Source organism: Eucalyptus grandis, chromosome 10 (assembly GCF_016545825.1).
Source record: "Eucalyptus grandis isolate ANBG69807.140 chromosome 10, ASM1654582v1, whole genome shotgun sequence".
Lineage (NCBI taxonomy): Eukaryota > Viridiplantae > Streptophyta > Magnoliopsida > Myrtales > Myrtaceae > Eucalyptus > Eucalyptus grandis.
Window position 1 is genome coordinate 37,647,405 of NC_052621.1, and position 11,718 is coordinate 37,659,122.

Here is an 11,718-nt window from a genome sequence, read left to right on the forward strand (position 1 = left end):
ATTGTGAAGGGCCTTACTCTTGTAATTGTAGTTTGTCTTGCAATTACTGGGTTCCTCCCATAGTAATATACGCTTTCCAGCAAATTTCGCAAATTATGACCTAAAAGCCGGGTGGAGAAATAGGTATCCGTCCAGAGTGAATAGTAAAGCTTTGCCTACTTTGAGTGATTTTTCCAGACCAAAATGACCTGATTATGACAAACACCTAAATATGACCCCTAAGACCCTAATATCACTTCAACTCGGGGGCATCCTTCTCGAAGTAAATCAGTTCTCCATTGGTCTTCATGCCTTGAATCTTGATTGAAAGGAAAACTAGAAGTACAAATCCCTCTCTTTTAAATTTTTGTCTCTATTGTCAGCACTAACAGTCAATTTGGATGCGTGGTCCCCAATCAAAAACTTCATGTGCACAAATGAAAAGTCCAATTCAATCCACATGCAAACAGAAGATTCGTTTGTCCTCTCGCAGTGGCGAAAGATTTACTTCACAAACAAGTGGCAGACAGGTGGATGGAGGAGTTGATGGAAAGGGCCCTTGACATGCTCCCGGATTGCCGTCCTACGCATGTTAATCCTCATGAATCATTATCACTCGTGCTGATTTTCCTGAAATCAAGCCCGAGATCAAACAAGAGCCAAGACAAATTGTTTGATCAATCAGGAAAAGCGTGAATGATGGGCACGCATAACAGTCTTAACTGGTTGTTAAAAGCTCTCGTTTTTGAACCGTTTGATCTTCTCCTGTACATGTGCTAAATATAATTTCTTTGTTAGGCTATGTTAAGCATGCCTTTGCTAATCAATTGGACCGAGCATCTGTCTAGATTTCTCTGTCCGTTCATTTTCTACACTGCAAGTTCGTCAAACATTTTTAAAGCTGCAGTAACGTCAACCTCATCCAACCCAAGCAGTGACAACTTCACTCCTCCCTGGCACCTGAAAGAAATGGAACCCCATCTCTTTAACACACACCCTCATGCTTTTAAGGTTCTGCAAAGGTACAGAGACTGAAATATTACAATTTCCGTAACTAGAATCTACAACTAAGATTCTGTTTAGACTACTGAAATTGCAGTTCTATAATGACCCTCCGAGAAGGTCAGTCCCTCTATCTTGATTTGATTCCCCGGACTATTTAGAACAGACGTAAAGCAGAAGCGTAACAGAATGTCCCAAGATCGAGACATTTGAATGAGGCATTCCTCTGACGATGTCCTCAAATTATTGCACTCCCTTGCCAATCATATCGAGCATATCATTTTCGCAACGTGATGAGAAGGACAGAATCGGTGGACGTAAATGTCCCCAAGCAAGAAGGATTGTCTTTTTCAGATTTTAACATCAGGCACTAACCTCTTAACCAAAAAAAAAACATCAGGCACTAACCTAATGTACATGGTACTCTTTCTCTAAAGGGCGCGCTCGCATTATGGTATCGCCGCATCCCCCTCCCTTGCCTCTTCCTTGCAAGTTGAGTGGACCTTGGCCAACTTTTTGTCTTGGAGAGGTGGTCCTAAGAGTCGGTCACTTTCTGGCTTGGTCATCCAAGACGGATGTAGTTGTAATGGTATCTTCTTAGCTTCTTCGCTTTCAAATTTTCAGCCTCACTTGACAGCTGACTTGGAGAACAATTCTACTTCACTCATTTTAGGGGTGAAATATTAAACGAAAGTTTTTCTTTCCACATGGGCATCACAGGTATTCAAATGAAATAATCTTTAACAAAATCGAGCGTGACATCAATGAGAGTAAGTTTGAATGCGCATTGTCAATTGATTTACCCAGTGAGAACAATCAATTTCAAAGTCAAAAATGTCCACAAAATCCTCATAACTGGGAAAAAATCCCGGCAGTGACAACATCATCCCTACCACCAATTCATCCTCAAAATACCAAATTCAAAATCCAGATCAAACTCAGAGCATTAAAGAATAACACACACAATATGCCACACAGCTTATAGAGCGTATCGTCTTGAATATCCCTCGAAACAAACATTGGATTTAATAAGTGGACTTGCAACAAAAAAAGATTCCCCAGGCAAAGGCAAATAAATGACTAAAGAGAATGTGCTGTAGGTTGACCCAGTTGATGGTCAATGTTGGGATTGCCTCAAAACCATTATGGCGTTACTTCAAGCAATGGGTAATGGAGACTGAGTTCGAAAGCTCTACAAAGATAATGGTGGACCCAAAGCCTTGAGTGCATCTGGTATTATCTCTATAAACAGTAAAATGCAGATACAGCATCCATTTGAAGGATAGAGAAATGGTATAAAAAGACAGATGAGGCATTCTAAAGAACAACTAATTACAAAACATAGAGAGATTGGCCCATACTGACAATCCACTAGTAATGCTAAAAATGACATCGTTACTTGCTCAGCCAATACATGAAAATAAGGAATGTGCAAACAGAAGCAACAAGAGAGAGTATGATGGTATCCATTGACTTTTTCCTCTTTATTGCTGAGAGAATTTGATTAACCTGCAGCAACATATCAGAGAAAATACATTTGTTCACACGACACATGTAGAAATATTACATATAAGCTAAGAAAATACAGAACCATCCGTCCTTCATATTTGATCTATTATTTACATAGATTTCGCTTCCCATCATGTTTACCTCTTAATATCGCTCTCCTTCACGTCTTGTTTTGGTCAAAAGATAATACCAAGAAAAAACTTATTCAAAGGCACTCGTAACTTTTTACATTATGCCATGACCATGAAGTTTTGTGGCTTCATATGCAACCAAGTCCCCAAACATATTATCCCTAATACATATACTGATGTCAAAATATTTAAATATTAAATTCCGCCTTCATCTAATATCTTAAACTTTTAGAGTAATCGGTTATGGCCTATAAAACCTCACAGTATCAGCATAGGATGGTCCTGAGCTCAGATCTTTTCAGATATCTTATTTGCCTCCTCATTATATATTTTCACCCTTTAGTCTCAGGATAAAGTCCAGCTTACGTGTCAGAGAAAGTATTAGAGTGTTTGAATATAAACCACGCATTCATCTAACAATTTAAATTTTTAGAACATTTGGTTGTGTTCCATAAAATTTTATAAATGAAATGACCACTTACCGATGGAAGGCGGCTGCTGACATTGCTAAGTTTTGAATTGATGCCCCCAAAAGTGGAACGTTGCAAAACAAGGGTACCGAGTGTTGCTTGAGCTTGAGATATGACATTATCCATCTGCAGCAGAGGAACATGTTCAATAAGGTGGTCCAACGAATAACCAAGGCTTTTCGTTTTGCCAAGATATTCACACATACAAAGTACCTAAGTTTAAACCTACATTAGTGGATTAGAGATTGATGTTCCCATACCACACCGAACTGATCACCTAGATTGTTCAGCCAGTGGCTTGCAAAGGTATAGGTCCGTGCATCCATTGATACAGTAAAAGAAGCAATGATCACAAAAGAACATCTGGACAACCATCAAGTTATTTGACATAAAAGAAGCCCAGGTGTTGAAAGAGCAGATGAAACTAAAAATTGAAACAAAAGAAACTGGGATAGCGCATATTCAGATTCTACCCTAGCAAAAGCAAAATATATAGAGAGCCATGATGCAAGCTGATACCTAATGGTGAAGGTGCCAGCAGAATATTTCAAGAGATTTCCCTAATAACCACAGGTTATGACTAAAAACAAAATAACAAACAGTGAAATGCCCACAAAATTAAGAGTTGCTGATAACACACACGGGATGTATATAGTAGCCATGCCAAGCTGTTCTTGTTGTAAGTTCATACCAAAATTGTCAACACGCTATAAGATGAAAAAAACTACATGTGACACCTCATCAACAACAAACAATAACCCTGATACTGGCACATTGCGTCATAATTTATCTTCAATTTCAATAGCAACAAGCAAATTGTTATGCCATTATTTTAGAAGCCAATATTGCATACCTGTCCTGTACTTCTGCCAATGGATGCATGCTCCTTAAGGAGCGCTTGCTCTGGAGAACCGTGGCCATCTTCCAAGTCCAGCCTTGTCCTATCAAACTCCCTAAAATCCTCAAGGAGTGAAGCATGCTCTTGTTTAGCTCTTAGGCTGGATCGAAGTCGATAGAACTCCTGCATTCATGTAAATTAAGGTAATTCGGCCAATTCTTAAGGCATAGAATTGTAAGTTTATGGGAGAAGTTTCCTCAAAACCCAAATGAGTCATGAGAATTTACCCCAAAAGAAAGTTAGTCATGGGAAGATAAAGTCCCTCATCCATACCAGAAAATTTGATATATAACATTCCACATCCCCAACAAATAGGAAATTCCCATGTAAAATAAATTCCCCGGTTCTTACAGAGAGCAACCAATATTGAGAGAGAGAGAGAGAGAGAGAGAGAGAGAGAGTATAAAAAGGAAAGTAAAAGAGGCTACTTTTATTTTCTGATCAGTGGAAGATACAGGATCAAGAAAGGAGGTACTTTAGTTTAACTGGTAGACTTGAGAATGGCATAGTCATGCCCTTTTAAGAAAAGATAAAGTCATGTCTTGTAATCTTCATGAACTTGAGCATCTCATCTCTAAGTACAAGTGACTTTTTCTATCTCTTCTTAATATCCAAATACACTAGAATGCCAATAGAAATACAAAGGACAAGTCCGTTAAAATGACCTACTAAAATTATCCCACTAGAATATCAAACTCTGTTCAGAACAGTGGAAGATACAGGATCAAGAAAGGAGGTATTTTAGCTTAACTGATAGACTTGAGAATGGCATAGTCATGCCCTTCTAAGAAAAGATAAACTCATGTCTTGTAATCTTCATGAACTTGAGCATCTCATCTCTAAGGGTGCGTTTGGTTCAACTTTCCCAAGGGGCTTTCAGTCTCCAAAGCCCCTGGGGGAAATGCTGGCCTTGAAAAAGCTGAAAGCCCAATGTTGATAGGGACTAGCTTTGGGCTTTCAACATTTGACCACATGCATGCTGAACTACTTTTTTTTTTCCCAAAACTACCATCATAGATTTTTTAGTTTTTTGGTTTTACCTCTCATTGTTCCAAAACTACCCTTACCTTCACTACAATCAGCAAAGAGTTTAATTTTTTTAATGAAAAAAATGAAATCCAAAAGCCCTGTATAAAAAAAGATTTGCTAAACACTCTTAACGCCAAAATAGCTTTGCCAAGAATTTTTTACCAAATGCAATTTGTATTTCCCCAAAGCCCTTTAGACCAAAGATATTTGCATTTCCCCAAGGCCCATTTTAAAAGTTGAACCAAACGCAGCCTAAGTACAAGTGACTTTTTCTCTCTCTTCTTAATATCCAAATACACTAGAATGCGAATAGAAATACAAAGGACAAGTCTGTTAAAATGACCTACTAAAATTATCCCACTAGAATATCAAACTCTGTTCAGAACGACATATTACACAGCCATCTGATCAAAACAAGAATATTTCAGTTACAGGTGCTAGGTACCTAGCAATAAAAAATTTCCCCCTACAGCCAAAAATCACAGAAAAAGTAAAGAGCAAAATGCAATACAAATTTTTATTATACTAGCAATGCTCACACAAAGGATAATCTGAAAGTCAGGAGGGAAGTATTAAGATTCGCAGGTAGGCATGTGGAAAAAAATCAAGTAGACAAGAATGGAGTTGAGACCATTGCTACAGTCAAGGTGTGATGGAAGAAACATTCTATGTTAAAACGAAACATGGTAAATCAGCAACTCATGGTAATCTGCAGGGTCTTCTAACTTGGCAAGTTTGGTGAATGTGCAAGGGAAAAGGAAAAGGAAAGACCTAAGAAGGCAGAAACATGAAGAAAATAACATAGAATATTTTGATCATATTGACAAGACACAAAGTGAAATTTGACACCACTCAACAACCGAAGCCTATGTTGTTACTTTTTCTCAAATGGAATAGAGTTCCGAATGCTGAGGTAGCTCCAGAATTTGTGCCACAACAGGAATGATAATGATTTTATCTGCCATCCAGTATGTAACCAATTGAAGTTAGTGTGATTTATGATTATGTTTAGTCACCTTCATGGAGTACATTTGAATCAAGAGAGGAGTGGGCAGTCCATCTGCCTATTTTGATGGTTTGCACTTATAAAAGATTTGCCAATAAATCAATAATTTCCTACAGAAGATTCAACTATTTTTGAAAATGCGTGCATTTTTCACTGAAGTTCTTGCTCATGACCTATTTGTATGATGCACAACAATCAGTGAAATATGATAGGATATGATAACCTCTAGTCCCTGAATTGATCATTCTACTAGGATGAGCTTGTGATATAAGAGCAATTAAGAAAAATTCTTGCACAGCCCTACTCTATCTTCTCCAGTCTGATATTCTGATGAGCAACCAAAAACACAGCTGAGACTCAAAGATCTCAAGTTGACTCTAAATTAACCAACACTGAAGTATCATTTGGTGCTTAGACCAAGTCAAATCTCAAAACGACGACCCTATTAACCAATGTCAAACTGCCAAAAATACCTGCGTAAGATCTTGTAGAATTTCTTGATGCCGTGTCAATGTATGAGAAACCATCTCAGATCCTCCAGATGATACCCAAGCTTGCATTTGTATATTTACTTGTTCGAGCTGTTTCAGTAGTCGATCTATCCCAGTTTCAACATCTGTCTCCGTAGCATCAGCTTTAGAAGAAGCCTTTGCAGAAGCAATCCTCCTATATGAATTCATCTGCTCATCCAACTGAGCTTCAAGCTTTCTTGCCTGCACTCAAAAGGTCAAGAGACATTAGAAGCGAAAGATACATGCAGCAGCGACATTGACAGGAATCATGATGAGACAGGAAAAATAAGATCCGTAAATTGTCATAGAGTCATTCTGACAACTCTAATGATTCTAAGGAAATTACAAACGGGTTAGGATGCTCGAGGAAAATAGTGGCTTCACCTAGCAGGGAATATTTAGACCATTTTCCACTTCAGCAACAAAAGGTCATGCTCCCCTTGTTAGCATTTGCAGAAACCGTGATTATAATTCACAAACAACTGCAAAACATCAGGATCGGGCATCCAAACACTCCTAAAATCTGTGCGGCCTCGCGCACATATCCAACATTGCCATAAGTACTCGGCTTAGAAAATAAAAAAACTGAGCAAACAACTCTGCACTCAAGACATCTCTTGTAACGCACGATTGAGGATGTCGAGACGAAAATGCACCACTAATTCCGAATTGAGCGACCGAATCCACCTTTATCGACTTCACATGTAAAGGATCTGGACCGTTCAATACTCAAGGGGCAGAGACTCTAACTCTCCAGAGTCGTCACGCGAAATCCTCGCCAGATCGGACAGTCGACCTTAATCAACTGACACCGACAAAATCAACTCCATCGCGCCCCCTAGACTCCTCGTGGATCAGACGCCGGACATGACAAAACGACATTCAAGTCAAACGAAATCCTAAAATCAAGCCAAAAACGAAGGCCCGACCGAGGCGATCTCCAGCAAGTCAACAAAGAATTCATCCATTCAATCACAAGAACAAAAGGAACATCAGCTCGTCAAATCGATTCCGACGAGGACGACAATAAGGGAAGAAGAAGAAGAAGAAGAAGAAGAAAAATAAGGACCTGCTTGCGGAGGGCGTCCCATGAGCTCGGCACCTCCATGAATCGAGCAGCCGAGCTGTCAACTTATCGCGAAATCGAATCGGAGAAAGGGGCGACGATCGCGACGGAGGGATTCCGCCGGTGCCGGATCGGATTCCGGGAACTCGGCTCTCCGGTTCTCGGCGGCGGATTGCGAGCGGCGGCGATCGGAGGTTGGCGTTGCGGATTTCGATTCGGGCTCCGTGGGTTTTTGTCGAGAGAGACGGGGACAGACCGCCCGATCCCCCAACGGCAATTTGGCCCAGTTCGCTTCTTCCTCAATTCACCGTGCTTGATTAATTTTATTTTTATTATTATTTTTGGCCTTTTTTTCTAATTGCGGGAAGTTATTCTTTATTTCCTTGCAAAATTGCCGCCACTCGCGGGAAGTTATTCTTATCCCCCGACCGGTCCGCAGGTCTTTTCTTATCTCCACCAACTATTCACATAAATGAAAAAAATTATCGGCCTAAAAGTTATGCCGAACGTGCAATAAAATCCTGAAATTTCAGATGGTATATGATCAAGTATTGCCATTAATTAAGTTCATATTGAGTGATGGTGGAAAAATTGAAAAAATGTGTTTTTTTTTAAGACGTTTAACTCACCACTTTCAAATATGGTTTGCAATTTTTTATGCATTACCACTTTCCAAAGAGTATCATGAAGAATATTTCATATGCCCATCATTGGATAAATAATTTGTATATTCTTTTACATATCGACGATTTGAGATGTAAATATGTGAATTATCTTTTATAATGTCAGCAGATTTAATGAGAATTTATTTTTTAAAACAGTAAAGTTTTATCCAGAGTAATTTTTTCCCCGATTAAAAATAAATTTGCTACTTAACTTTAAATGTGGTTAGTTTTAGTTTTCCACATAATCCTATTACTTTCTCTTCATCAGAAAAAGTAAATTTTTGTGCTGTTAATGATTGAAAAAATTCCCATATATTTCGTTTCTCCGCACCGAATGTATATATATATTTTTTGGGTAATATCTTAAAGAAGAGCAACAACCTAAAACCCTAATCTTTCTCCTCCTCTCCCGGGAGCTCTAGCATTCAGTCGTTCCTCCTCGCCTCCCTCGCGTTGTGCTCACGGTCCTTGCTCGCATCCGCAGATCAGTAGGCATCTTCTTCTTAACCTAGCTTCGATTGTTCGCTGCAATGGTTATTGTTTCTCTGGCTCATCGGCGCGTTCTGGGCTTTGCGCAGGGTTCTTGCTTCGGGGGATTTTCTGATTTTGGGCAATTCGATGGCGGAGGAGGCGGCGGCGGCGGCGCAGCCGTTGACGTACGTGCAGGAGGCGATACTGAAGAAGAGGAAGAGCACCGAGGAGTTGGCGCTCCGGCGGAGGGCCCAGCTCCAGCTGCGCCAGAAGAGGTCGAAGCACTCCAAATCGAGCGACTTCAAAATGCCCGAGCAGTTCATCAAAGATTTCAGGGAGAAGGTGAGCTGTCGTCTTTTTTCAACTTTTTAGTTTAGTTTGGATGTCGGGGTTCGTGTCGTCCTGATGTAGGTTGTGCGGGTACTTGTGGGTTAACTGGGAATTGGGAAACGGGAACTTGTAGTTAGGTTCCTGAATCTCGATCGTCGTGGAAGGAAGGTCGTGCGATTCGATTGCTTACTCGTGCTTTGCTATTTCATGGGTGGCCATTTTAGTTTGTCCTCTCCGTGTATATCCGTTTGGGGTCGATTTAATTGGTGCTTCAGAGACATTCGTGTATGATGGGGGCTGCTTCGGCAGTACTGTTATCGAGAGACTCGACTTTTACTCTATGTAGAGTCAGCTTTAGAGTGTCAGTAGCACAATGATTTTGGAGGTTGATGTCTGTTGTGACGCCTACATGGTACAGCCTAACCAGTGGAACGAGAACTTTGCTGAAAGCTTCCCATTGAGCTCTAGAGGTATTCGGCTATTATGTGGACTTCGCTACACTTTCAGCTTAGTCGGACCTTTTTTCCTCCCATGTCATGGCCACAGTCTTTGCCCCTTTCCATTTGTTCTTTCTTTTTCTTTTGTTGACCATGCTTACTATGAATTAACTGGTGCTACAACTACATTTCTGCGGGAACATCCAGTGGTTTCACAACGTAGATCGTGTTTGGTTTCTTGATGATGCCCGTACGGTCCTCTGTTGACTCCTGAATGTGGAAAATAAATGAAACAGGACACAAAATCATTTACCTTGCTTCTTTGTGTAGGAACTTGATCTCATTCGAATGAAACACAGGGTTAAGAGACGAGCACCGCCAGTAGCACCGACGAATGCGAAGCTGCTCTTCATTATCCGCATTCAAGGGTGGGATTCTTGCCCAGTGGAGTTTATTTCTTATGGTGGGTTTGTTGTCCTCACATTCTGAACTCTACCATCTTCTCCTCCCAGGAAAAATGACATGCATCCAAAAACTAAAAAGATCTTAAACAATCTGAGACTAAGAAGAGTCCTTAGTGGTGTCTTTGTGAAGGCAACTGAAGGAATCCTGGCGATGCTGCAAAAGGTGGAGCCGTATGTCACGTATGGGTAGGCAACTTAAATTCTGCCTTGCATCCTTCTTTGATTCTGTAGTAGTAATTGTCATGTTGCTGACAGCTATAGGAGCTGGTGACATTTTTTGGGTCTGTTCCTCAACTTGTGGTTCAACTGCAGAAAACCCTCTTTAGTCAAAAAGACTGAAATTTTTTAGACGGGATAGAAATACTGTCTTCTCAAGCCCTGCCTGTTTGGGACCCATAGATCACATGCTGCTGGTTATTAGTGGAGCTGGCCTAAGATGCGTGGTAACACCTCTTAGCTTTAAGAGCATTTGATAAGTCATAAGTACTTTTAATTATTCAAAAACATAGGCCTTGACTATTTCCATATCTCCTTTGACAGTTCTTAATAAAAAATTATCAGTCATTAATAGTCTTCTGCCCTTGGAGTAAAGTTTACCACCTGGCCTTAGTTGAATGTTTGCATCACAATTAGCATTTGAATGCCATCTTCTACATATGCGCTGTGATTATTTTGAAACCTGTTAATGCCTTCATGATTATCCTAACCTAACTTAGTCTTTTGTACCTGAGCATTTTATGGAGGATCTTTTTTGTCTTGTCTTTTTTCTCTTTTTGAAGGTATCCTAATCTTACAAATGTGAGGGAGCTTATTATCAAGAAGGGATTTGCAAACATTGACAAGCAGAGGGTTCCTTTAACGGACAATAACATCATTGAGCAGGTACTTCATCATGAAATCTAGTAGATGAAATTTGTTCATTAAGCATATGCTGTCTTCCCTTAGTTTTGTTGGGACCATTCCCAGCCCTTTGTATCATCACATGTCGTCTTGCGTTTCGTGTGTGTGAAGAACCTTCTTTGCCAATTTTTTTTTTTTTTTTTTTGGAGCAGGAAGTGGGCAAGTATGGCATCTTATGCACAGAGGATATAGTCCATGAGATCGCTAATGTGGGTCCACATTTTAAGGAGGTTACTAGCTTCCTGTGGCCTTTTATGCTCAGCAAGCCAGAAGGAGGCCTAAGGAGAACTAAAAGAATGTACAAGGATGGTGGAGAAACTGGCAATCGAGAGGATCACATCAATGAACTAATCAGGAAACTGAACTAGCGTAGGCTGATCTTTGCTTGTGAAGACAGACTTGGACTAGTACCACAGTTTTGTTGGCTCTTACCTAAATTTTGAAATTAATGGTAGTGGTCTTGCTTTCTTCTGTCTGTTGCGATAAAACTCAAGTCGAATGCTGAGTATGTGGTGGTTGCATTCCGTTTGTGATTTCAGAATATCTCAGCAGCTAGCTATCTTAATGTTCTTTCTTATGAATCGGAACCAAGAAATATATCCTCAAACAATCATGGTGCGGAATGTACTCTATGCAATTATATGAGGATTTGGCCGTGTCTTCGATTATGACAAATTGGTGTTTCCACTTTATAAATTTTGCTATTTAGATATTGCCACTTCATAAGTAATTATGTTCAAATTTTTTCTAAACCTCAAATTTGTATATCTGTAATAAATTTATCATAAATTAATTTTTTTGACTATAAAAAATTTCTCATGAATGAATTCAAAGGAAAGGAAAGGAAAA

At 39.8% G+C, this 11,718-nt stretch overlaps 2 protein-coding genes across 2 annotated transcripts; one reads left to right on the forward strand and one right to left on the reverse strand.

Annotated features, from left to right (window-relative positions):
• Positions 1-2,110: 2,110 nt before the first annotated feature.
• LOC104423210 (Golgi SNAP receptor complex member 1-1) lies at positions 2,111-7,901 on the reverse strand. The gene is made up of 5 exons (XM_010035699.3): positions 7,606-7,901; positions 6,498-6,737; positions 3,945-4,112; positions 3,104-3,217; positions 2,111-2,490 (listed from the first exon to the last, which is right to left on the reverse strand). Exons 1-5 carry the CDS (start codon positions 7,642-7,644, stop codon positions 2,377-2,379), a joined length of 675 nt encoding a protein of 224 aa, XP_010034001.1. The 5' UTR covers positions 7,645-7,901; the 3' UTR covers positions 2,111-2,376.
• A 718-nt stretch (positions 7,902-8,619) lies between these two features.
• Positions 8,620-11,544, forward strand: LOC104423211 (60S ribosomal protein L7-1). The gene is made up of 6 exons (XM_010035700.3): positions 8,620-8,755; positions 8,846-9,080; positions 9,836-9,933; positions 10,018-10,155; positions 10,749-10,851; positions 11,022-11,544. The coding sequence occupies exons 2-6, from the start codon at positions 8,886-8,888 to the stop codon at positions 11,235-11,237; spliced, it is 750 nt and encodes a 249-aa protein (XP_010034002.2). The 5' UTR covers positions 8,620-8,755; positions 8,846-8,885; the 3' UTR covers positions 11,238-11,544.
• The last annotated feature ends 174 nt before the right edge of the window (positions 11,545-11,718 follow it).

Bases quoted from the DNA above. Each gene is read 5' to 3' on its own strand.
- LOC104423210 (XM_010035699.3), bottom strand. From the start codon at position 7,644: ATGGAGGTGCCGAGCTCATGGGACGCCCTCCGCAAGCAG. The intron at 4,113-6,497 runs GTATTTTTGGCA...ACATGAATGCAG, and splicing joins TTCTACAAGATCTTACGCAG to GAGTTCTATCGACTTCGATC. The intron at 3,218-3,944 runs GTATGCAATATT...CCTCTGCTGCAG, and splicing joins TTGGCAGAAGTACAGGACAG to ATGGATAATGTCATATCTCA.
- LOC104423211 (XM_010035700.3), top strand. From the start codon at position 8,886: ATGGCGGAGGAGGCGGCGGCGGCGGCGCAGCCGTTGACGTACGTGCAG. The intron at 9,081-9,835 runs GTGAGCTGTCGT...TTCTTTGTGTAG, and splicing joins TCAAAGATTTCAGGGAGAAG to GAACTTGATCTCATTCGAAT. The intron at 10,156-10,748 runs GTAGGCAACTTA...CTCTTTTTGAAG, and splicing joins GAGCCGTATGTCACGTATGG to GTATCCTAATCTTACAAATG.